This window comes from Pan troglodytes, chromosome 13 (genome assembly GCF_028858775.2).
Source record: "Pan troglodytes isolate AG18354 chromosome 13, NHGRI_mPanTro3-v2.0_pri, whole genome shotgun sequence".
Classification (NCBI taxonomy): Eukaryota; Metazoa; Chordata; class Mammalia; order Primates; family Hominidae; genus Pan; species Pan troglodytes.
Window position 1 is genome coordinate 63658539 of NC_072411.2, and position 25202 is coordinate 63683740.

The 25202-nt window shown below is 34.9% G+C and overlaps 1 protein-coding gene across 19 annotated transcripts in view; it reads left to right on the forward strand.

Moving 5' to 3' along the window:
• The first annotated feature begins 9841 nt into the window (after positions 1 to 9841).
• The window catches only part of SLC4A10 (solute carrier family 4 member 10), a 363956-nt gene continuing 348595 nt past the window's right edge, over positions 9842 to 25202 (forward strand). For 8 of the 19 annotated variants that reach the window (XM_063790514.1, XM_054679076.1, XM_063790518.1 and 5 more), the window contains exons 1-2: positions 9842 to 9900; positions 13033 to 13489. In XM_063790514.1, the coding sequence (XP_063646584.1) occupies positions 13442 to 13489 (48 nt within the window). In that variant the 5' untranslated portion in view covers positions 9842 to 9900; positions 13033 to 13441. Of the gene's footprint in view, positions 9901 to 13032; positions 13490 to 25202 lie in introns of those variants that run through there. The other 11 variants (XM_009443583.5, XM_016949949.4, XM_063790522.1 and 8 more) reach the window with 10 other exon arrangements.

Sequence of the window (25202 nt, forward strand, 5' to 3'; positions counted from 1 at the left end):
AAGAATAACTATGTGTTGAAAATAAAAAGCTTCCAGAATGAAAAACAAGTAATAAGTATTTATTGAGAATAAAAAGCTTCCAGGTCAAGTATGATGTGTACTACCAATCCTTTATTAGAAAATTACATTTAATAGAAACTTAATCAGTTTTGTAAGATTAGCCCATTTGCTAGATAATGTAGTTCTTCAAACTCCAAACCCATCAGTTGTCAAGTCTTTGAAATATGTTTTATAAATATTCCATAACTATCAACATGTCCGTACTATAGAAATTTTATCATAGGGTAATGGTTAATGAAGGGTGATTGGCTTTGGAATCAGAATTGTTTGCTGGTCATTTTGACCTGGGGGGCAAGACACTTAAGTTCTTTGAGTTTCAGTTTTCCTATAAAAATGTAATCAGCATGTTTCTGGACCTTTCCAGTCTGTGGCAATAAAATGAAGTGACACTTTCCTTTAATGCCTCTATTAGGCAGGATTCTTCTGATTGTAAGAGACGGATATCCAGTTTAAATTAGCTTAGGAAAAAGGATTATTGGCTTTGGTGATCAAACCACAGGAAGTGCTGGATTGTGTCTAGATCTCAGCAATAATTATCATTTGTCCCTCATTACATTTCTCCTCAGTTATTTTCTGTGATTTAGATTCATTGTCCCCCAGGGATTTTTCTTCTGGTGAGAGACATGGTCTCCACTTGCTCTAAAACTTTAAATTTCCTCCATCAGAGAGGTTTGGAGACTAGGTATGTCTCCTACCAAGTTGAAGAATCCAGGGAAAGAGCACTGATACTGATTGGTACACATGGGATCAGATGCCCATCCCTGAACCAATAAAGTCTGACTGAATGAAAGGTTAGGTGTGACATTTTCTAGAAGGAAAGGACTGATCTTCATGATTGGCAAAACAATACATTTTCAGTATGAGATCCAAAATATTACTACAAATTTTCATCCCATAGATAGGGTAGTTACATTTTTTCCTACTGGTTTCCTTCACTGAGTTAATGTGTGAGACTACCAAAAGAATTTTAGTATCTTCCATTATTCTGTCTTATTGGTTCTTTATGCACCCTTCCAGTTGTCCACACTCTCAATCATTGTTATTCCAGAGATACAGTGATGACTAAAGACAGTCTCATAATTGTCCAAGCTGTTTCCTCATATTAATTTGTTCACATGTGGTATCACATGTCAGGGCAAGCTCAATTCCCACCAAAGAGAATCTATAGGAATCCTGGACCCAGAGTCCTAAATCCTCAACTATTATTTCAGAGAAACTCCTTTTCATGCCCACTCCAAAGCCTGCCCCATGATGGCTAACAGAATTCTTTCAGAGGAATTCTCATCCACACCCACAGGTATGGTTGAATCTCCATTACTCAGACAAGAAAATGGAAATATTGAACATTATACTTCTAAAACTCTGTGTTATTTATTCATAAATAACACTATGTGGCTAATATGAATGGATATGTAGGACATCTTTCTCTTGTTCTAGTTCATCTTTCTCTTGTTCTAGCAGGGCACAGTCAGGCTAAAGATGAATTCAGTTTACATTGTTTAAACATTACACATCTGAATTTTCAACACCAATATTCATATTTATCGTGACTTCACAGATTTCTTCATGAAGATTCTCTCAAAATATGTCTTATTCTTAAGAACAGCAACTGATGGAAACCCCCCCCCTGTGCTAGTTTTATAAAATGAAGAAGGCCAAATTAAGTTTTTCTTCACCAGCCATATCAATGAAGTCAGTAATAATATCTTGTTTGGGTAATCAAAATAGATACCATATGGGTAGTCTTTAAAGTGTTCTATTTTTGTGGTATGGGTAAGTTGTGGTGGTTATGTATTGTAGTAGCAATTTATCAGATGAGACTCTTGACTGTGCCTGTGATTTATCATCTGTTATAGTTCCATAGAGTTAAGGTGGCATTCATTCATTTATTCTTTTAACTGATTTTTTCAGGCTTTCATTCACTTATTGAAAAATTTTGTTGAATTCCTATTATGCATTCAGCAGCATGATAGACCCTGGGAAAACAGGGAACAAGACAGATTTAGTCTATACTATCATAGAACATAGACGGTAGTGGAATCTTTTGAATGAAGCCCCAAATCACTATCTGTTTTTCCTCTTGGTGGAAAAACACACCTAAAAATTCTTCCATGCTTTCATGAAGAGAGCTGCATTGTTGTTATCCCTGATGTCCTGACCTGACTCTAGGAATTATACTTAGTTTACCATAATGGTTCATTCATTCATTCAGCTGAATGGCATTCTTTGCTTCCTGTCTCCAGCAGATCTATGTCTACCAGACCACAGGAATTAACATTTCATGGTGAGAGAACTGATACCATGATACAGTTTAAAAATATTTGTGTCCTTCTTATGTAATCAGGCATTTTAATAAAGGAAATAACTCCTATTTATTGCTGATTACACCACTAAACTCTTTTCCCAGTGGATGTTCTAGTGGAAAAAAAATGATTTGCTGCTAAAAATGATTTGCTGTTTATTTTGTACATGTTCTTGAAGTATTTTGAGACATTATTGTTATGCTGTTGTAATTTGACTTGAATGAGTCCAATAATTATTGTTATATTAACTTGCTATTCACAGGGAAGTAAAAAGAAACACAAATAGGATATGGTGAAACAACCTGAGAAAACAAGATAATCTACATATTTTCATTTTACTTGTGTAGATTGCAAAGTAAACAATAACTAATTTCTTTTTCTGAGCCCATTTCTCCCTCTACCTCCTGCCCTAATTCTTTGTTCCTCTTTTCCAATCTTCTGGAGTACAATTGTTGATACTCCAATTTCTCTCATCCTATTGTTTCTTAAATTGTCCTCTCTCACTCTGTTGAACTGCTCTTGTGAAAGTCCACAACAACTTTTTTGTTTCTACATATAAGTTCTCAGTACTCATCTGTCTCAGGCAATGGAAATGCCATCCTTCAACTTTCTCAGACCAAAAACCTTGGCATCATCCTTGATTTCTGTTTTTCTCCTGTATCCTACATTGCATCCTTCAGCAAATACGGTTGGCTGTACCTGCAGAAACACATCCACAATTCTACCATTTCTCACCTGCTTCAGGTCTTTACCATGTCTTGCTTTTTACTGGTTTCTCTGCTTCCTCCCTTACTCAGCTCTGTCTATTCTTACTTGTTCTCCTTGTCTGGAAAACTGATTCAACCATATAGCTTCATTGCCCACTACTTCACTTCCCTCAGATCTTTACTCAGATGTCACCGCAGCAAGTTTTTCTCTGGCTACCTTAATTAACATCGGAAGTAGGGACCCTCCTTTTTCTCCTTTCTTACCTTGTATTTCTTCATTGCACTTATCATCATCTCACATGTTATATGTTTTGCTCATATGCCTATTTATTCTTTGACTGCCTCCTTTCCCTTCCTCCAACTAGTATTTTTGAATGTTTTATTTCCCTACTATATCCCCAGTTCCCAGGACAGTGAGTATGAAGTATCTGGCACATAAAAAGTGCTTAAATAATAATTTTTTGAATAAAAATAAATTTTATTTTAATGAGGATAATTTTTTCATTGAGTCAGTAATAGTCTGAATAGGTTTGCTTTCTATAGACCTGGTTTACTGGGGGAGAATATCATGCTTTTAGATTCAACTGTAATTTTAAAATAAAAACGACATATTAAAACAATAAAGTATTAATCTTACAATCACTCTTTCTTGCTTTGTGTGATTTTAATTGACTTAGATTAAATAGCACATTTCAGTTTTAGATCTTCCTTTTTATTAATGTGAGAATTGTTTTGGAATGCCATAGCACAGACTGAGCTCTTGATCTTACAAATTCTTCTATAGACACCAGAGTCAAGTGGAGCAGTGACATATTGGGGTATGATAACTGCTCACTTGTTAACTCAGCTGTTCCTCATTTTTTCTATATTATTCTGTGTCTCTTTTGCTGAATTATATTTTTTGAGGGCTAGTATCGCTATCTTTGTGATTACCCCTGCTTTAGGCCTTAAAAGTATTGAATTTCTTGAGAAAGCTCTGTTGTTCTCTCTTAATATCTTTAAAGTGGAAAGGAAATATTACCAAGAGAAGCCCCTTTTGACAATTTAAGTGAATGGGAACCTTAATGCTAAGAAGTAGGCTATTAGATTAGCATGTAGGAGAATCCTGACTGAGATTGTGGCAAGCAGTGCCATCAGACAGATGCCAAAGGACAAAGGCTTCTTCCAAACCCACTTTTTGTCACATTTTGTTTTCCTGGAGCCAACACTGCCAGTGAGTCCCAATAGCTCTTCAACAGGAGTCAAAACTGTACATGAACATAGAAATCATGAATAGCTCCTCATAATATGTGGATGACATTTGTGTCAGTAAAGAAGTATTTTAGTACATATATAGCCCTATTGAGTCTTGCTCTAAAGGATATGGCAGTTTTCTAGGAAAATTGAAATAGACAATAGTACATTAACATAGATTTATACAAATAAAAATCATAAGAATAGGTTGTAAGAATACTTATAAAGGGTTTGGACGTTTGATTTATTGGAAAAAATATTTTTAGACTCACAAACTGTGACCCAAGAATGGTTGAAACCAAAATTTGGGATAATTAGTGCATCAATACAAAGTCAGAAATCCTTTTAATGTTGGTGTTTCCTCAGAAATCCATCATTGTGTTATTCTAACTCTATATAACCTCTTAAAGAAACACCATCCATACTTAGAATTTCTTCTGGTCCCAAATCCGTATTTCCAACTCTTTTCTGACAATCTGCATTTGGACATTCTAGCCTTCTCAATCTCAATTAAACAATGATAATAGCCACAATTTGTTGAGGGATTACCATTTTGCTAGGCAGTATTCTAAATGCTTTATTTGCATTAGTTGATTTAACCATCAGAACAATTCTAGGTTGGTTCTTTTATTATCTTAGTTTTATAGATAAAGAAACGGTCTTCAGGAGTCACTTAATATCCTTGTGACTTGCCCAAGGTCACATGGATATTAAGTGACATTTCTGAGTGCAAAGCATATGTTCTTAACCACTGTGATTACTTTTAAAATATAATTCTTCAGGTGTTCTCTCAAATTGCTTCTTTTACTGTTTTTTTAATTTGTGTGTATTGTTTAACAGCACCACTATCCATCAAGCCAAAAACCTAGACATATTTCTCTTCCTCATTCACTGCATCTGAATAGTCAGCAATTCACATCTACTTTTCGTCCTATATCTCTTGGGACCATTTCCTTTTATCCATCCTCACTACAGCTTCATAGCTCAGGCTTTTGTCCTCTTTTATTAGCTTACTAACTAGTCTCCCTGTCACCTACCTTGCCCCAACATTTTTCATGTTATAGCTTAAGTGACCTTTCTAACTGTTTAAGATCTTTAAAGAACTTCCCTATCACCTATAAAATAAAGCCAATATCCTGAGTATGGCAAATACGGAATTTTGTAATCTGGTCCTTACCCTCATGTTCATCCTTCATTCCTGCCACATCCTTTGATATATCCAGTGTTTCAGTTATAGACAACTTTTTATAGTTCTTGAGCAAGCTATTCTTCCTTTCTGGAATACTTCTATTCTTCCCTATAATCCATTTTATACATTTATTACAGTAGTTATCTTATGAACTATTAAATAAATGTTTGTCTTTTTCCACTTCCAAGTACTATCTTTTACACTAAGTCAGAATTTATTGGAATTTTGTGAATTGTCTTCTCTGAAGGAGAGACAGTGGCAGACTTGGAGAAAGCAATGTTATGTCTTATTTGGCCAAAGAAAGACTAAAACCACCTGGCTCAGGAGATTACCACCGTAGGATTTCTCACCCTGACACAGTAGTTATCAGCCCAATTATTTTCTGTTAAGAAATGGGATCCCATGTATCTTCCTCAGTGTTTTCTGAATGAGCTGGAAGAAGCCTAAATATGAGGCAGCATTTACATGAATCATTGTTGATAGAAATCCTTTATTTCTGGCTTGACAAGTTTCATTCTTTTAAAAATGTCTGGCCATATTACCAACACTGAGTTTGGATCTGGTGCTCTTATTCTTCTTTGTGGTAATTAGAATTGGAGAAACCATTTCACTGGCAACCTTTACAAGTTAGAGATCAGTTATAGCATGATGCAAAAAGTAAGTGCGTTGGAGGCAGATAGCCTGGGTTGGGATTTCTGCTGCTTATAGCTGTGTGAAGTTCAGCAAGTTATTTAACTTCACTCAGCTTCAGTTTCTTCATATATAAATGGAGGTAAAATGCATACTTCTCAGGGTTGATATGAGTGGTAAATTAAATAATTATATAAAAGATTTGGCACATACCTGACATGTAATAAACACTAAGTAAATGGTAGGATTCATTTTTAAACAGCGGATGGCACATTGTCCTAATAATCCTAATATAGTGTTACATGTTTCCTTCTAAATAATTGTAAATATTTAAGCCAAGTGTGTGTGTTTTTCTTTTGAGGAAGAGTTGTAGTTAGAGTAATGGAAAATATGTATATCAAATTTGGAATAGGTGATGCATAGGCACTTCCATCAGAATATCTTGTGAAAAATACAGAATCCTTATCCTCACCCCAATTTACTAGGTTAGGATCTTTGGATATGGGACCTAGGAATAAAAAATTTTCAGAAGCATCTAAGGTTATTCTAAAACACCTCAGGTTATTCTGATAAACTTTTCTGTATGTTTTAAAGTTTATCTCAGATATGATGTCCATTGGGAAGTCTTCTCTAATATCCCCTATAAAATAAAACCAATCTCCTGAGTATGGCAAATACGGAATTTTGTAATCTGGTCCTTGCCCTCATGTTCATCCTTCTTTCCTGCCACATCCTTTGATATATCCAGTGTTTCAGTTACAGACAACTTTTTATAGTTCTTGAACATGCTATTCTTCCTTTCTGGAATACTTTTATTCTTCCCTATAATCCATTTTATATCTTTATACCTCCACCCTAGTCTGGAACAGGTGCCCCTTCTATTTCTGTCACATACCTGTCATATTTAAGGTATATGTCTGGGACATGTCTGATTGTTTGTTTCCCTTCCAGACTATCAGATCCCTGGGGCAGGGACTTTGCCTTTCTAGTGCCTTGCATAGTATTGAGCCCGTAGGAGGTATTCAGTAAATATATATCAAATGAATAAACAAGTTTTTGTGCATCTTCCTGGATGTATGAGATTATGTTTCTGAAAAGTATCATTTAATTCAAACACATATGGAAAATCAATTTTCTCAGAGAAATAAAAGCAAATTTCAGTTGTTTTGTTTTTTTACTATTTTATTAATATTGAATTAAGATAATATTTTTAAAATCTTAATTAAGTTTCCCCATACATTTATTTAAGTGCCTTGTATTTCTTCATTTAGTCATTGGTTTTTCATATTTCAGGATGGATAATGCAGCAGACAATCTGGCTTTAAGTTTCAGAAGCCTTAATCTAGTTGGACACAGTTTCCAAATAATAGCATTGTGAGAAAAGATGAAGAGCCAGGCTGTCCATATCAAAAGATTCTCCAGAATGGAGGAAAGGAAGAATTGGAAGTAGTAAGAACTTCATGTGTCAATGTGTAACCTTAAGAAAGGGCTGTGTGCTTTTTCCACTAACTGAGCCCTGGTTTGGGTTTTGGAAGAGAGAAAATAACAGGTAATTCAGTTAGGTTTACAGAATTTGAAAGAAAAGACAACTTGTGTCCCATTCCCGATTAGAGGGTTTGAACATTTCTCTCATTCCTGATGCAGGCTGGGAGAAGTAGGATAGACATATTCGTATAGTAATAAAGGATCAAATCTAAGAGGTTATTTGGGTATCATATTTTTCTAATAAGGACTTTCATTTCCTATATGCAACATAATTCCATTGCTTTAAATGTGATGGAAATAATGAATATAAAATAATATCATTCCCCACTCCCAGAATTGTTAAAAGAAGTCTATAATGAAACATGCTGAAATGTTAACAGTGACCATCTCTGGTTGGTGGGATTATGAATGACTGTCATTTTCATCTTTATACTGCTCTGAATTTTGAAAAGTTTCCATAATGAAAGGGCTTTTTCACTTGGGTTTGCCATTACTCATCCTTTAGTTTATGTTTCATCTCCCTGATTTACAAACTCATTAGTTGGGATTATGTCCCTATTTGATACTCCTTTAATATTTTGGACAGCTCATTGTCTTATCACCACAGTACATTGAAATAATCACCTGTTTCCTATTCTAGAGAGTCGGGGATCCTATTTTATTTATCTTTGTACTATCACATAGTACAAAATCTGTGCTTAATCTTTGTTAAATTGACTAATTAAAAAAAGGTCTACATAAGATTATTTTATGCTTTGCCCAAATTACAGCTTCAGATAAGATTTTTTCTCTGTTAGGAAAAAAAGCCCTTTACATAAATAATATGTAAACACATGTGAATTGTGGAAGAACCTGAAAATTACGGCAAAATGAAAAAAATTCAGGTTCTTAGGTAATATAAGACCATGTAAAATGCATCTGAACACTCTTTGTTCACTAATAGTTTGGTTGCTTATGATGAAGCTGAGAAATTGCTATAGGTACATTTTGATTTTTTCTTATATTTTTCCCATATGACATTTGCCATCTTTCTTTGACAGACAGAGTGCAAACTCAATAATAAACACAAAGATTTTTCTTGTTTGTTGTCATTTGAGAATGTATACTAAAATTTACACATAGAACACTGTGAATAATGATTATTTTAGCGTAATTTTTCATAACTTGGGATACAAAAGGACACGTTAAGGATTAGATACAAGATTAACTCTGTAAGTGTGATATTGATTATTTTCAAGTTAGGGATAGAAATGATATATTCAGGATCATTTAATAAAGGCAGTGATAATTAGGCTTAACGGCTGATAATTGGAGAAGTAATAAGTTGAGGCATGCATATATTTCTTGTTTATATAACAAGCAAAGGAAAATTAGGTCTTTCCATAAAAACAAGTCCCCTAAGGATTTTAAATCTCTGGGCTAAGGGTGAGAAAAATGCTATTAAAAGTTAGTCATTTTGTCTTCTGGTCTACCTCTGATTTTTGCAGAATTTTTTAAAATTTAAATAGCACTTTGCTGAATGATGTTATCTTTGTTCTCTTCTAAATTATCTCTTTGAGTCCAGGGGCTATGTCTTATTATCTGTTTCTGTATAGTTGCTAGCACATGGTAGGTACTCAAATTTTTATTGAATTGAGTTAAATTAAATTAAGGTGCTGCCCTCTAGAACTCAGTCTAGAGAGTAGGCCTTCTATGAGTTTCCCTGTAGGAGGCAATTGGGACAAAAAGTGAAAATCAGGTCTTTGTTCCAATCTTCAGAAGTGGAAAAAGCAGTCATGAACTAAGAGAAGTGGGACTAAGAGAGTTTTTTAAATGTGGACATTAACCCAGTGTTGGAATGGGCGCCCTAATTACTTATTTTATACATTCCTTTTCATAGTTGATGACTGGAGTCACTATGGGGTTGGAGTCCAAGAACATCTGTAAAAACGTAGTGTCATTTGACACCTTTAAATTTTAGTATTATACAAAGAAGTTCCTTATGATATGCCAGGTTTTAGAATGGGCATTCTTACCCTTTTTCTTAATGGTTAAGTGCCACCATTTTTAAGCTGTCAAGAAAGCATTTTTGGTATTTCTTGGGTTGGTCAAATTCAACAAAATACTTTTGTACTGACCCTTGAACAACAGAGGTTTGAGCTGCATGGATCCACTTATGTGTAGATTTTCTTCTACCTCTGCCACCCCTGAGACAGCAAGACCAATCTTCCTCTTCCTTCTCTTCCTCAGCCTATTCAAAGTGAAGACGATGAGGATGAGGACTTTATGATGATCCACTTTCACTTAATGAACAGTAAGTATATTTTCTCTTCTTTATGATTTGCTTAACACTTCCTTTTTTCAAGCTTACTTTATTGTAAGTATATAAAACATATAACATATAAAATATCTGTTAATTGACTATTTCTGTTATTATTAAGGCTTCCGGTCAACAGTATTGTAGTTAAGTTTGGGGGTAGTCAAAAGTTATACACAGATTTTCAACTGCTCAGAGACTTGGTCCCTCTAACCCCTCCATTACTAGTAGTTTTAATACAAACTTTAGTCAACTGTATTTGGCAAGGGTCAACTGTATTTGACAAATCTTCATAATAATGCTTTAAGTTGTTGAGAACATTTGTATAGGTCTCAAGGGATAAGAGATACAAAGGAATGAAACATAAATAAATGACGTAAATATATGCATTTTCGTATGTGAAAAATAGTAATTTTTTGAAATATTATTCTTGAACTGGTAATATTACCACTAACATAGTATTACTGTTCAGACTATATTTCTGAACTCAATGCAACCTAAAATTTAGTTATTTTATGTTAAAAAGGGCCAAAGCAAAGAACTTTGAGATCTAAGCCAGAAACTCAATACCACCAGGACTGAAAGTGTTTTCTTGAAATATCAGTGTTGGCAATACCTTTAGAATCCAGTGTTTTCTTCCAATACAATCAATACTAGATGATCTTTTCTCTAAGATAAACATTATATTAATGTGCATATCTTAACACCAGGGGCTTAAAATAGCAAAAGGAGGTAGGAACTGAAAGTACATTGAATCCACGCTGATTTGCTTACTTAAGGGATTAGTAAAATTTGAGGTCAGCAAGAGTCCGAAGATACAGGAGAGATCAAGGAAGGAAGCACACCATGGTGGCTGTATTCCTTTCCTACTGGTCACAACATGGGCAGCTGGACAGGAAGGTGGCTCTTCTGTTTAGTACTTTCTGTTATTCCTCTGTCTATACAGTTGGCTTGTGGCCGATCCCTACTTTTATTTCATTCTTCAGAGAGGAAACTTCCACTTTAATATTGCTGTGCATGACAGGAAGTAGCATAGTACTTCACACATAGTAGGACTGACTGAGTGAAAATCAGACTATTGTCTCATTCCAGTAGGGTGTCTGGAACATTTAGTTCCTTGGATAAATTCAGTCTTGCAATACTTTAATGTGATGATTGAAATCATTGCTGTCAAATTGTACTAATAGAATCTCATTGGATTTCTAAATAGGAGCAGGCTAAACAGGAACCTATTTTTATAATCTCAGATCCAAGGAAACTTTACTGTAGTGGAAAGAGCTCCAGACTGGCAGAAATATAAAATTTACCTGGGAGTATTTTTCAAAAAGTATATCCTCACCTACTTCTTCTCCTCACCCCCACCAAGGACATTTCAGAATCTCCAAGGCAGATAATATGTAGTTGAGAAAAAGTTGTTCATGCAATTTGTATTTCCTGTTCCCATCTGTTTCTCTTCACTTTCTGAGTTTGAAAATCAATGGAGAAGTTGAGCTGTAAAATTCTATGATTTTGTTAGTAAATTCCACTACCTACTGATGGTTTTCTTCCTAGGAGTTATTAGTTTTATACCTATCTTCTTCATTGGGACTTATTTAGTATGTGGATGTATTCTGTCAGGTCATTGGCATTAATTTTCATATATTCTATTAGATAGGTAGCAGATTAAATGAGGATCATTTTCTCCACTTTGTTGTGCTAGGCTAGTATTTGACATCTTGGATCAGAGAACTTTAGATACATAGGCTTTCTTGATCTTTAGAAGTAGACTGTCTGCTGTTGCAACCCAGGCTGAGTCCTATTATATTGGCAGAAATAGTAGCTCTGTCATATCGTAAGCACTCAAGCAATGGTTGTTCCAGCAAAGTACCTTTGTAGTTTAATAATATACATTTTAAGAAAATACTGATAAAAAGTAATTTTAAATACAATTTTACTTTTATTTTGGCTTTTGGAATTAAGGGCCAGACTTTTTCTTAGTTATATTTAAATTAACTTTGAAGAAATGTCAGTGGAACAACATAGGCTTCTCAATGGGATAGAAACAATCTTTCTAAAGTGAAGTTATTATTTTTATTATAACAAATTGTTTGTGATTGTTGATTATGGTCATTTGAATGGGAAGGTAGCTTTTATTCATCAGTCTGTGGTAGAAAATCAAATTGACCCCAATATCAGTAAATTCCCAGTCAGATATCTTGTTATTTAAACCCTTGGTATCAACTCAGTATGCTATGCAGAAAGTAGCCACTTAACTATATTAATCATTAGGGTTTTAAAATAAATGTTTTCTTATAAAAATAATAGAAGCTTGTTGTAAAGAATTGTATTGAGAAGGAAAGCAGATAAAAGTTATCGATAATTCTACCTGCAATGAGCATTATGGAAAATTTTGGTGTATTGCTTAAAATAATTTCATATTCATTCCTGCTTATTAAAGGTTTTAGAATCTGGTAAAATTATTCTTATTTAAGACAAACTATGTTAATAATTTTTAGTCACCCTCTTTTAATCCCTGAAAGTTCTTTATTACTCTTCATTTGTAACCTCCATACACTTAGTCTGGAGTTCAGTGATATATGGGCTTCATTACTTAAAACACTCTAGATCTATAATCAGTTTTAGGAAATATGTGTAGTCACTTGATGATCCTCACCAACTACTTCTTCCTACAAAAGAGCATGTCTTTTCTTCTGTGGATTATTTAAATAATCCCCTACCCCTATTTTGTTGAGACTTTTAGGCAAAGGGATATATGCTTGGGCTATTCTTGTCAGATTCATTGTCTTTTCAAAGTGCTTTAGTATCCTGATCATTCCTACTATCAAAATACTTTCTTTCTCTGTCATTTTTGTTGGGAAATCATAGAAAAACATATACTTTATTTTTAATAATGTGTGACTTACCTAAGTTTTTCACTTTTAAAATACTGCAAATATCTGTCCAATCCTTACTGAGTCAACAGTGACTTAAATGCTTGATTTTGTTGTCGTTGGTGGTGAATAGTTCAGCCTTACTAAGACATGCTAATATTAAAGTCATCTTATCTGTTTTAAAAGCCCCCAGGTACTCAGAGCGGAACACCTAGTAAACCTTATTTACATCATCTTGCTTGAATTATGTCTCCTATAGGGTTCTGAGAATGAAGCGAGTTACCTCAAAGTGTCAAAATCAGACTGATTTGGTTGGAGGCCAACTTGGACTAGTCTATATGAAAAGTGAGCATCTTAGGTGAGATTTTTAATGCCCATTAGACTTGTAGCATTGCTTGCTGTATTTTATACTAGTAGCCAGGTGTGGGCAGTGATACAGGGCTTGGGGGATCTCTCTTACCGGCCCAGGGATCCAAGGCATTCAGTGCAAAACCTGGCCAGCAGCCCGAGTGAGTAGGAGCCATGTGACTCTGGTGAGTTGGAGTGTGCAATTGCCTCCTGCTTCAGAGCTACCTGATCCGAATACTAAGCAGAGCGAGTGCCGGGCTGAGTGTAAGACACTGAAGACACTGCAGAGCAAGGTGCTTATTCCAGAGGCGTTACAAAACATGGAGATTAAAGACCAGGGAGCCCAAATGGAGCCGCTGCTGCCTACGGTAAGAGACAACCTGCTATCACATAGATTAACCGCGTTTGCTGCAAAACCTGTTAGGCAAGCGGTCTGCTAGCTAGGTGCAGCGAGTGTACTTTTGGGGTGGTGGATAGCTCCTACGACATATGGACAGGGGTCTCCTCCCATCTTGGGAGACTGAAATGCATAAAGCAAAGCACACGATTCTCCCGCCCCCCCCTCTCAATATGGATGCACTACGGTGATGAAATGTCTCATGTTTGCTGCTGTTTGAAGAAATGGCTAGGTTTTAGCAGCAGGGGCAGTTACGTGTCTCTCTGCCTGCCTGTTACTGCTTATCTCTCTGATTCTCAGGCTGTGTGCTGGTTTAAGCCCTTGCAAAGAAGCCCCCTTTTATCATGTTTAATCCCTATCGAATTTCCTCCCCCTGCCTCATCCCCAGGCAGTGAGGTGAGGGAATCTGCTGCTGTTGCAGCTCTAGAGATTTAGTCTCTACAGAAACCAGGGGAAAGAACAGAAGGATCGTGTGTGTGTGTGTGTGTGTGTGTGTGTGTGTGTGTGTGTGTGTGTGTGTGTTCTGTCTCTTTCTCAAAGGCAAATGTGTCATGGTTTTTGTACAAAGAAGGTATGCATTTTTGGGGGACAGGCACACAATTCAGATGTGAATATTAGAAAGGTTTCTGAACTGTCATTTGGTAATAGCCCATCTGTTTACCTCTGGGTTCTTAAGCTGTTTCCCTACATTTAATTTTTGTGTAAGTGATTGATTTGCCTATCCTCTCCACAATCTCTCTGTCTGGCTCGCAGACTTTGGAGATCTTCAGGCAACATCTTTTTCTGTCTGGAGCAGCTGCTGTTGCTGTGTTTAAGGAAAAAAAAGAAGAAAAAAACCCAGTATTTTCTTGATGCAACAGAGATGACAGTCATAGCTTCCAGCCATCTATCAGTGCTACCACAGCAGAAATCCCCTCCCTGCACCAAACCAGACGGAGGGGCTGTTTCTCAGCTCCCTGTTACTAAGGTTGGTGACCCACCTTGCGCGGAAGGGACTGGCGGTGAGCTGTCCATTTCCGAGTCCATTCCTAGGTTTTCAACAAAATGCTTCCGTTGGAGGAGTGGGCAAATTCTGGGCCACAGTATTTTCAGGGCCTTACCTCTCCTGCCGGGCTCACATGCTGCAAAAAGATTCCAGTTTGCATCCCCGGAATCAACTGTGGCGACTGAGCATGCCCAGTTCTCCTGCGGACGCCAGGTTTGAGCAGGGAGGGAGCAGAGTGATGGGAAGAATGCAAGGAGTTACCACCAAGAATAGAGTCTCAATAGAGGACAGGGGCAGTGTCGGGGTAGGGGGCCGGGAGAAAGGGAACAGGAGAAAGAAGTTTGTCAATTATCCTGTCTGCCTAAAAATAGAGATATTTCTTTGTGGCATCAAAGTGGAGTTATAAAAAAATAAGTGTAAAAGATTTGTCTATCTTCCCAAACTTGAACAAATACATAAATTAGGATTCTGTTAGTACTCAGAATAAATACTGTTAAGAATACCAGGGAACTCTTGTTCCCTGGATGAGAGACGGGAACTATACACAGGAATCGTGGTATGGGGATTAGGGAAGGTTTAGGGAAACCCCCAACCCTTTTTTTGGCTGGCGGTGGGGGTGGGGTGGGGTGTTGGAACCTGTCCTAGAAAAGCAGGCTAAAGCCAGTTTGATGTGGCTTATGGATTGTCACTTGTGGGGAACAGTTAAAGGGTTTAGGACCAAATGAGGATTAACTAGAGGAATTTAAAAGAGTATGACATTACTGGGCTAGATGGGCAACCAATTTATAGCTTAAAAGAGCAGAGAAAATACAAGTCTTTCCTGAAAAGAAGGTCTACAATACATCTGATGGAAATTTTTGAAGGCCAGAGTCAAAAGTTTGCATGTCATGGGGTTAATGGTCAGTACAAAATGGTGACAGTTTAATGGTAAGAGGGAATCATATTAGCAGATCATTACAAGAAAAACAAGCCTGAGGGGCTAGAGAGGATGCTGAATTACTGGTCCAGTTTTATACTTGTATAGCAACTCCCCCAGTTGCTTTTATGAAAACCTTTTTTGTTTAGTTTTCAAAACAAACATGTTATGTAAAGCAGATTTTATTATTTTCATTTTCAAGGTGAGAAATTGAGGCACAGGGAGTCTGAATAACATGTCTAAGATCACCCAGTGATGAAACCAGGGCTAGAATTTAGGTCATCTAAAACTAGTTCAGAAATTTTTTTAAAAATTCAATATTTTTTACATTACATTCTTAACCAGGCTTAACATGATCAGTTCCTGGGCTGAAGTTTTTATGCTTGGAAGAGAGCTCTGGGCTCTGTTTTAGAAAATTAATCAGACGACTTTGCAAATAATTTTGTGAGAGGCAATATAGCATAATATTTAGAACTCAGTTAAGGCCAAACACTGCTATTTATTTGTTATATGATATTGGGAAAGTTATAAGTTACAGCTTCTTCAACTGAAAAATGAAAAGGGAATGTTATTATATATCTCTTGAGTTTTGGAATCAGTTAAATAACATATATGAAGTTCCTGACATTTAGTAAGTGTTCAATAAAACTTGCTATTATCATTGTCAATGTTGCTGTAAAATGAATATATTATTGCTATATTCATCTCAATGTAGATATTGAGAGGATGTATAGGTTTCAGGTTTTTATGAGAAGTGGCTTGTCAGTACTTTCTACCAAGAAGGAAAAGTGGAAAATGGAGAACTGGAAAAGACTCTTCATAGTGGAGGTGGGAGGTGGAGTTTTTTAGTTATAATTACGAAAACTTTGCAGTATGCTTGGAGAGCCAATTGAACAGGCATTAAAAGCCAAGATTAGATATGGGACAGAAGCAGTCAGAGGTAGAAAGGTAGAGAAGTGAAAGAGAAAGAAAAATAAGAATAGATAAGTATGTCAAATGAGTGAATGTATTAATCCTGACTCAAGTGAAATGGAAGAACAGATTCTCATTAAGCCTCCCAGGGTTTACCTCCATTTAGTATAGTATATATAAAGTACATTTGAAGGATATGGGCAGAGGAGGCCTAGATATGTTTCTCTTTTTTTCCCAGTCCTTCTTAGAAAGCTTCAGTGATAATTTCCTTTTGCTGGACAAGCCATCATTGCATTTTGTAGACTCTAATCACTCCAAGGGTTAGAGCGTTCACTCTTGTTGGCTAAGTGTATAGTCTGGTTTTGGTAGCACCTGACTGTTATGTCTGAAGTTACAGAAAAAGTGTGTCAGAAAGATGTGTTCTCTTAAGTGCCTACTGTTGGCCAAACACATTCTTGGTGCTGGAGATGCAGCAATAAATAAGGCAGGCAAACACCCTATATATGTGAAACCTCACACTCCAGCTAGACTAGAAATAGGACTCGATTTAACTTTTTAAGAGACTGCTGCTTTCTCTTCAAAATATTTAATAATTGTTATAACCTTTTTGACATGGATATATATGGAGAATATATGTAACAGTAATAATGGTGATATCATTTTAGTAAGAATGGAATTAGCCTTTTAAAAGTATGAAGCCTGGTATTTAGGATTGCATTATGATTTCACATTTTCCTTTGATATTCAATGTTGAATTTGCTTTTAGGAGTAACCTAACAATTTAAAAATTATAAGGCCATGGAAGAAGCTTCCAGCAGAATATATAACAAATATTTATATCTCATGACGTTTAATCTTGGGTGATCTACAGTGAGTCTACTTTGGATCCCTTCTAAGATTCTGATGTCTGAAAAAGGACTTAAGTTGAGCTTACTCATAACATTTCCCTAAGGTATAAAACTACAGTAAAGTTCACTTTTAAAAGATAATTTGATGATATAGGATAGATGATTGGATTTAGTACTTTTAGAAAATGCTAATTCCATATTTCCAAGTGGCCCAGTTTATTGAATTGTTTTATTTGTGGAAAAAAGTTATAAAAAGTCTTTAATGTAATTAAATCAGGGAAAGAAAAATGGGACTAAAATGTCAAAGTAACAAAAAGAGCACATGGATTGGCTAAGTAATATTGTTTTTTCTATTCAATTTGCATTGAAATTTAAATTATAATCTGAGTTTAAAGAAAACATACTCACTACACCTTGTAGTCAGTAGGAAGCAAAATGAAGTATAAGAAATTAATCCCTGTTTCTACTTTCATGATTTGAATTATTACTCTAGCATGGTGAGTGACTATGGAAATAAAATATATGTATAAAATGCTAAGGTTGGGAATGAGTGGTAGAATCTGAAGGCTATAAGTATTGAGTTTACTTATTTATTAATATTATGTTTATGATAAAAATATTGAGATCAGATTAGGAAGTGGGCTAGTTTATGATGAAGAGTTAGAAAATATCTGGGCCAAGGTCTGGAAATCAAATACAGTCAGAGAGCATGGTCAGAATACAATGATACTTCCAATATATCATTTCTTTCTAACCTTGAATGATGGTTGCTTCAGAAGTCTAAACTAGGCATGAATAGTTTGCAGTGTATTACGATGGGCCGCAAGTAAATGGAGAAATGTGGATGCCACTCTCAGCCCTTCTGTGAGAGAGACTTCAAGTCTTCCTTTCCCATATCACATAGGGCACATGACAATGATCATTTGACTTCCTGTGAGGACACCATTGTCAATCTATATAGTAAATATTAGTTAAGTTTTATGTTTTATTTTTGGGTAAAATAAATTTAGATTGAAGTTTTAATATATTCTCGCACCACAAACAGTTGTCTCAGATACTCTTTGGGGTGTACTACTTTTTTTTTTTTTTTAGAAAAGGGGAATAATTTGTGTGTGTTGCATCTTTTATGGAATTATATATATATATATTTTTTAATGGGTCTTATTTTTGAGAGGGATATAGGTTCGCAGCAATATTAAGCAGAAGGTACAGAGATTTCCCATATATCCCCTGCCCCTTACCCATACATAGCTCCCCCATTAACAAGATCTCTCACCAGAGTGGTACATTTGTTACAGTTGATGAAACATTATCACCCAAAGTCCACAGTTTGCATTAGGACTTGGTGTTGGACATCCTATAGTTTTGAACAAATTTATAATAACATGTATCCACCATTATAGTATTATACAGAGTCATTTCACTGCCCTAAAGATCCTCTGTGCTCTGCCTATTCATCCCTCCCTTTCCACTAACCTCTGGTAACCACTGACTTTTTTACTTTCTTCATAGTTTTGCATTTTTTAGAGTATTATATAGTTGGAATCACAGTACCTAGCCTTTTCAGATTGGCTTCTTTCATTTAGTAATAGGCATTTAAATGTATTTTCATGACTTGATATCTCATTTCTGTTTATCACTGAATTATATTTCATTGTCTTGATGTACTACAGTTTATTTATCCATATACCCACCGAAAAATATCTGGGTTTCCTCCAAGTTTGGCACTTATGAATAAGTCTGGTATAAACATCCATGTGCAGATCTTTGTGTGGACATGTTTTCAATTTCTTTGGGTAAATACTAAGGAGTGTTATTACTGGATTGTATAAGAGTATTTAGTATATTTAAAAACTGCCAAGCTGTCTTTAGTAGTGGCTGTACTACATGCTATTCTCATGAGCAATGAATGAGAATTCCTCTTGCTCCACACGCTTACCAGCATTTGGTGTTGTCAGTTTTTTATAGGTTGTCGGATTGATTCGGTAATATTTTGTAGAGAGTTTTTGCATTCATGCTTATGAGGGATATTGGTTTGTAGTCTTCTTTTCTTATAATATCTTTGTTTGGTTTTGGTATTAGGGTGATGGCCTCACATACTGAGTTAGGGAGTGTTCCTCCTTTCTATTTTCTGACATAGATTGTTTTGGAAGGTTATTCATTGTTGACACCATTATTTTTAATAGATAGATTCCTATATATTTTGACCACAGGATTGTAGAGATCAACTGGAGTCTAGATTTTAGACTGGCTCCTTAATTTACGGATGATGGAACTGGACATCAAAGACATAAAGAGATATATTTAAGGGCATGCTACTTATGATGCTAGTTAATGGCAGAACTCAGCCTAGAGTCCAAATCTCTTGATTATTCATTTATCATTCTTTCCACTATTATATAGTCTCTATTACTAGCATAGCATCAATGGCTGAGTTCCAAATTAAAATGGAAATTAGGCAGTTTGTAAAGTAATAATAGATATTGTCTCAGGCTCATGATAGGTACAAACATCTGTAATCCTCATGATAATCCTGAAAAGTTGCTAATGTTTTCCAGCCTTGCAGATGAGAAACTGAGGTCCAGAGATTTGTATAAATTATCCAAGTTCACATAGCTAAGAAGTGCTAAGCTAGGATTTGAAAATATTTTTTCTAGTTAATAAGTAACTTGTCTCCCTTAAGGCTAATTAAACAATAAAAAAGAATCCCATTATAAAACGAGCTTTCACATCTTCCCCTCCAATAAAATATGAAAGTACTCTGATACAAGGTGCTATAAAATGTCAGGTCTTTTTGCCCACATATTTCATGATTCCATTTATATGAAATGTCTAGAATAGGCAAATCCTTAGAGACATAAAGTAGATTAGGGGTTGCCAGGACCTGGGATGTAGGGGAGAGTTAGGAGTGACTGCTAATAGGTACAGAGTTTCTTTTTGCGGTGATGGAAATGTTTTGAAATTACGTGGCAGTTATGGTTACACAACACTCTGAATATACTAAAAACCAATGAATTGCACACTGTAAAATGGTGAATTTTATGTTATGTAAACGTTATTTCAAAAAATTATTTTAAAAGTAAGTTACTGTTTAGCATTATCATGAACAAGGAGAAGGCCAAGTATCCAAAAAATGCTTATATCAGTTACATTTATATAAATTAAGAAGAGGGCAAATAAAATATTCACAAAATAAAAATAACTTCCTCCCCCCACAAGAAATTCTTTACCACAAATTTGATTCTGTTTGTCAAGATAATGCTGAGATTGGTCAGGGTTTCAGGTTATTTGCAGACCTAGAGGTCTTGGAATATATCTTCAAAGCTGAGTTAAGAGAATATATGGTGCATTTTATGTACCAGAGAGAGAGAGAACTATTTCACTTGAGTCACACTGTATTTAGATATTTAATTTCTTATGGCAATATTTTGCAGTTTTGTCTTAGTGTAAATTTCTATGCAATATAGCAAGAATAACACAAAAATTGCAGAAGTGCCATTTATATAGTGGTTCCTACATTGAGCTTAAATACCAAATTCATGTTGAATTCCAAGTAGCTCAGAACTCGAGAGGTGCTCTCAGAAGATGAAAATGGAGATTAATCTACAAACTCAGTTGGATAGAGTGAGGATATATTATAGCCAAAGACTCTTGATATAGTTTTGAATTAATGACAAAGTCCCTGTACCAACATCAGCAAGACTTGCTCATTCATCATGAAAATTATGCTCTAAGGATCTAATAAGCAAGTTTTTAAGGCAGAATTTTCCCATTGCATATTGAATGTGCTAGGTTGCTGGAGTGCCTCCAACATTTATTTGTAACTCCACTTGTTCTTGCTAATTCTGGAAAACCAAAATTATTTAGGGAAGGCTGTTTCTTTCTAGTGTCTTTTTTCCCCCTTTTGACTAATGAGGCTTTGATATAAAAGATGATGACCTAGTCAAATTTCAGAAAGCAAGTGACATAAAAAGTAGGTATATAACAACTACCAGATGGGATCAAAACATAGCTCTGCTTAGGAAGCGTATTTCATTATTGTTAGATCCATACTGCTTTTTTCACAAAGTGGTGAATTTCTGTTGATATTTAAGGTTTTCTGGGAATAAACCTCTCCAAATGCTTCTGATTTTCTCAGATATATGAATGTGGTTTAAAAATGAAAAAAAAAAACCCACCACATACACACGACAAACCCAACACAGAGACAGCAGCAAGACACACCCTTAAGGTATAATATAATTTATTTTAGTGCATAACCATGTACTTTGTAGTATAACTTTATGATATAAATGTCTGTTAAAAACATGTCATATATAATTGACAGAACACCTATAGTAAATATAAAAATTTGGTATTTTTTTCCGAAACAATGGGATTATTGAAAACCTTACTCTTGAGGACCACCTGCATCAGAATTGTCAGGAGGGCTAGTTAAAAATTCAAGTTCCAGGCCTTATTTAAGCCTACAGTCTGAGAATATTAAAGAGTAGCACTAAGGAAACCAGCATTTAAAAAAACTTCTAGGTGATTCTTATGTACATTAAAGCTTGAGAATTTTTGCCTTAAATATCAACAAAATAGAAAAATCATCATATATTTTTAAATTATTTTAACCGTAAGAATGCTGGGAGACTAAGTTTTGCCATAAAACAGCCTTTTTAACAATAAATCATAATGGGCTAGAAAATTAAGTGCTTATTTACTTATTTAGCATATTACCTATTACTTTGCAATATTGTGTATATACATGTATATATATCCTGATGATTTCAATTTATGATGGCTTGCTTATGATTTTTCAACTTTACCAGGGTGCAAAATCTATGGACATTCAGTATACTACTCAACTTTCCATGGTGTTACCTCTGGATAAACCCATTGTAAATGGAAAATGCCATATATGGAAGATGCACTTTCAACTTATGATATTTTCAGTTTACAGTGGGTTTACCAGGGCATAACTCCATTGTAGGTTGAGAAGCATCCGTATGTAAATTATTTTACTTAAATGCAAATACATATAACTTGTTGCCTCAATCGGTGGCTGGATTCTTGAAAGCAGCTTATTTTAGATAATTTTTGTGCTGCTCTCACAGAACCAAGTGCATGGAACTCCTTGTTAAATATATTATGGGTAATAGATTAAGCAGCAACACTAGCAGACATTAATTGTTAAGAGTTTGGACATTGGAGTTGGAAAATTCTAAAAGTTTCAGTTAGGAGGTGTGTCAATTTTGGCAAGTTATCTAGGTTTTCAATGTCTTACTTTTCTTACCTACAAAATAGGAATGGTAATAATATATCTATCTCCCAGGTTTGTGAGAAGCAATGAAAAAAATACGTGTTATATCATTTAGACTAATGACTCAGTAATAGTAGCTATTATTCTTATTCTTGGCTTAATAGTTTTCCTTTTGAATGAAAATCATTACCTGATATACACAATTAATTCAATCCTTGATTCAATAATGCTTACTCAATAACTCGATGTATCCATTTGACAGTAATATAGAAGTATGTCAATAATATAAATTGATAATTATAATACAGTACAATCCTTTTCCTAATTATAAAATTAATACTTGATTTTTAGGATCATTTGGAAGGCATCAAAAGTAAATGTAAACTAATTTTATCATTTTTTAGCTTTTTATTTTGACTCTATTTTTACTCACCGAATACTTGCAAAAATAGTACAGAATTCCCATATCCTTTTCATCCTCCTTACCTTAACTTTCTAAAAACTAGAAAGTTAACACTGATACAATTATATTAATTAAACTACCATATTCGAATATCACCAGTGTTTTCACTAATGTCCATTTTCTGTTCTAGGATACAATTCAGAGTACCATATTGTGTTTAGATATCACATTTCTTTAATCTCCAGTTTGTGACAGTTATTAAGTCTTTTTCTTTCATGACCTTGTCACTCTTGAAGTGTACAGGTCAATGTTTTGGAGATTATTACTCAATTTGTGTTTGAGGTTTTCATGGTTAGATTGAGGTTATGCATTGTTTGTCAATAATACTGTAGAAGTGATGTTCCGTTTTCCTTTCTTTATATCAGGATATACATATCTTACTTCTGGTGACATTAACTTTGATTATGGAGGTATCTTCTGTTTTTTTCCCATTGAAAAGTCAAAAAAGTTTCCCTTTGTAATAATATATTTGGGGAGATACTTTGAGACTATGTGAATTTCCTATTTCTCCTCAAACTTTTGCACATTAATTTTAGCACTCATTGGTAAATATTTCCTGTAGCATTTATGGAGGTGTCTGCCTCATGACTTTTTAAAACTTTTATTTGGTTTTTAATAGACACATAATAATTATACATATTTATTCTGTAAATATGTATGGTATGATGTTTTGATACAAGTATACGTTGTATAATAATCAAATAAGGGTAATTAACATATCCATCACCTCAAACACTTATCTCTTTATTATGAAAACATTCAAAATCCTTGATTTTAGCTATTTTGAAATATACAATATATGTGTTAACTATAGTCACTGTACTGTACAATAGAACACCAGAACTTATTCCTCCTATCTAACTGTAGCTTGGTGCCCATTGACCAAACTTTACCCATCATTCCCTTCTCCCTACCTTCCCCAGCCTCTAGTAACCACTATTCTATTCTCTACTTCTACGGAAACAACTTTTTAAGATTCCATATATAAGGAGACTTCAAAAGGTTTGTAGAAAAATGTAATTAAAAGATAAAAATAAAATATAAACTTTACTTCTGATTATAAGCTCTATCAAGTTCAAGACACTTTTGTAAGTGATGATACCAGCCATTTAATTAATCCCTAAATAACTAAGGGTCTTGGGAATTTAACCATGTCAATGCAGTCTCTCTTTTACATTAATAACTGAAGAAAAATGGGTGCCCTTTATGTATTTTTTTTAAGATTCACACAAAAAAGAAATTAGAATGAGCCAAATCAGGACTTTAAGGTGGATGCCTAATAATTTCTCATTGAAACTCCCTCAAAATTGCCCTTGTTTGATGAGAGGAATGTGTAGGAACATTGTTGTGGTAGAGAAAGACTCTCTGGTGAAGGTTTTCTGGGCATTTTTCTGCTAAAGCTTTGGCTAACTTGCTCAAAACACTCTCATACTAAGCAGATGTTGTCATTCCTTGGCCCTCCAAAAAGTCCACAAGGAAAATGACTTTAGCATCTCAAAAAACCGATGCCATGACCTTTGTTATTAATGGGTCTGCTTTTGCTTTGACTAGACCATATCCTCCTCTTGGTAGTCATTGCTTTGATTGTGCTTTGTCTTCAGGATCATTCTGGTAAAGCCATGTTTCATCTCTTTTGCAATTCATCAAAGAAATGCTTCAGGATCTTGATTCCACTTGCTTAAAATTTTAATTGAAAGTTCTGCACTTGTCTGCAGATAATTTGGGTGCAGTGATTTTGGCACTGTTTTAGTTGAAAGTTTGCTAAACTTTAATTTTTCAGTCAGAATTGTGTAAGCTGAAGTATTGGTTATAGCTATGGTGTTGGCTATTGCTTGTGCTGTTAATCACTGGTCCTCTCCAGTTAGGGCACAAACAAGATTATTTTCTCCCTTGAAGATTGATATGAATGGTCTGCCACTGTGGGCTTCAACATTGTTTCTTCCCTTCTTAAAATGAGTTATCCATTTGTGAACTGCTGATTTATTTTGGACATTGTCTCCATAAAGCATCAATGATTTCACCATTCTTCCACTCAGGCTTCATCATAAATTTGATGTTTGTTCTTGGTTCAATTTTAGCAGAATTTGTGTTGCTCTGATATGGGCTGTTTTCAAACTCATGTCTTATCTTTCTAGGTGCTTCTAGATACTCATCAGACATGTTATAACAAGTTAGTATGAGTTTATTTTGGTGCAAAATTTTTTTGAAATTCATGCAAATTTCTTTATCATACACATTTTCTGTGAGCTTTTTGAAGACCCCTTGTATAAGTGAGATCATGCAGTATTTGTCCTTCTGTGCTAGACTTATTTCAC